The sequence below is a fragment of the Malurus melanocephalus genome, unplaced genomic scaffold, assembly GCF_030028575.1.
Source record: "Malurus melanocephalus ecotype Western Australia unplaced genomic scaffold, MMel_1.1 scaffold_1161, whole genome shotgun sequence".
NCBI lineage: Eukaryota > Metazoa > Chordata > Aves > Passeriformes > Maluridae > Malurus > Malurus melanocephalus.
Genome location: NW_026624393.1, coordinates 74,431 through 75,935, shown reverse-complemented (window position 1 = coordinate 75,935; position 1,505 = coordinate 74,431). Strand labels below are relative to the sequence as shown.

Genomic DNA, 1,505 nt, shown 5'->3' with positions numbered 1-1,505 from the left:
AACTGGTCCAGAGCGATCCCAGCGCTTCTCCTGACCCCACAGCAGCCGCCTGCTCCTCCCGGGGCAGCGACAGCCGCCAACTGTTGCYGTTTTTCACGCTGATTTTTAGCTCCGTGCTTCCCTAAATCCCCTTGGAGCCCCGTGAGTGCCCCGGAGATGAAAGCGGACCCTGCCGGGGGTGTTTTTGTGCGGCTGCAGGAGGGGCTGGGGCCGCTGGAAAAGCAGCTGCCGGTGCCACGCTGGGCTGCTCGGAGGGGCTGCTGCTTCTCCCGTGCTCACCGGACACTGGACCGTGTCTGAGCGCTGCTTTCTGCTCACTTGGCAAACTTTGGAAGGGTCTCTGCTCTCACAGCGCACTCCTTCACCTCCTTTTCCCCTTTTTCCCCCTTTTTCCACCCAATTTCTCTTCCCCCAAGGGTGCTCCTGCAGCCTGGGGCTGATTTATCCCGGTAAACSCTGCACGATGCCGCCCATCACCTTCCAGGACCTGCCCCTCAACATCTACATGRTCATTTTCGGCACCGGCATCTTCATCTTCGTGCTCAGCCTCATTTTCTGCTGCTACTTCATCAGGTGAGCAGCGCCAGGAGCTCCGTGACCCCGGGCATTCCCGGATCCCGTTGTTTTATCGCAAAAAAAACGGGGACGGAGCCCCGGAGCAGCGCAGGAAGCGCAGGAAGGGGCTYTTTTTTTTTTCCAGAAAACACGCGAGGGCCGCATTGTGTCGGGACAGGGAGGATGTGCCTTTCCCTGCTCGGGGAGCGCTATTTTTAACCCCGCAAAGCCGAGGCAGCAGCTGGTGTTCCCGTAGGTCGGGCTCAGCCATGTCCCGGTTCCGCCGATGTCCCTCAGGCGTTTTTTGGGGCGGTGAGAGCGCATTTTGGGGCCGGGGTTGGAGGAGAAGCTCGGTTTGGAGCCGGCCTGTCCCGTGCCCATCCCCGGGGATCTGTGCCAGGCGCTGTTCCCCGGCCAAGCTCGCTGGAAATTCAGCGCTTCCTGCCCTGCGAACGACTTCCCAAAATAAACAATCTCCGCTGCCAACCCGCAGCGCTGCCGTGCCCATTCCCACCTCGGTCCGGGCACCCTCAGAGCCGCGGATCCCAAATCCCGGGCGGGAGCAGCGCGTTCCGCTCCATTTCAGGCGCCTCCCGAGTGGTTTTGGGTGTAAAAGTGACTTTTTTTTGTGYCTCTCCCCAGCAAGCTGCGGCACCAGGCGCAGAGCGAGCGCTTCGGCTACAAGGAGGTAAAGCCGGGGGTTGTTCCTGGAGYGGTTTGGGATGAGCAGGGGTGGGATGGGACCCCTCGGGCTGAACCCGCCCCTGCCCCGCTACTTTCAGCTCTTCTCGGGGTGAAATCCTTCCCGTTGTTAAATCCTCCTGCTCCTTCTCTCCCTCAGGTGGTTTTGAAAGGCGATGCCCGGAGGCTGAACGTGCACGGGGTGAGCGGGACCGTCCGTGGCTCGGGATGGGATTCACAGGGAATAAACCTCGGAAAACGTCCCGGTG

At 61.1% G+C, this 1,505-nt stretch overlaps 1 protein-coding gene across 1 annotated transcript in view; it reads left to right on the top strand.

The window, feature by feature from the left end:
* RNF122 (ring finger protein 122) overlaps positions 1-1,505 on the top strand; it is a 12,536-nt gene that overhangs the window by 3,689 nt on the left and 7,342 nt on the right. The window contains exons 2-4 of the mRNA XM_057387233.1: positions 417-573; positions 1,198-1,243; positions 1,397-1,438. Of these exons, the coding sequence (XP_057243216.1) occupies positions 417-573; positions 1,198-1,243; positions 1,397-1,438 (245 nt within the window). The remainder of the gene's footprint in view (positions 1-416; positions 574-1,197; positions 1,244-1,396; positions 1,439-1,505) is intronic.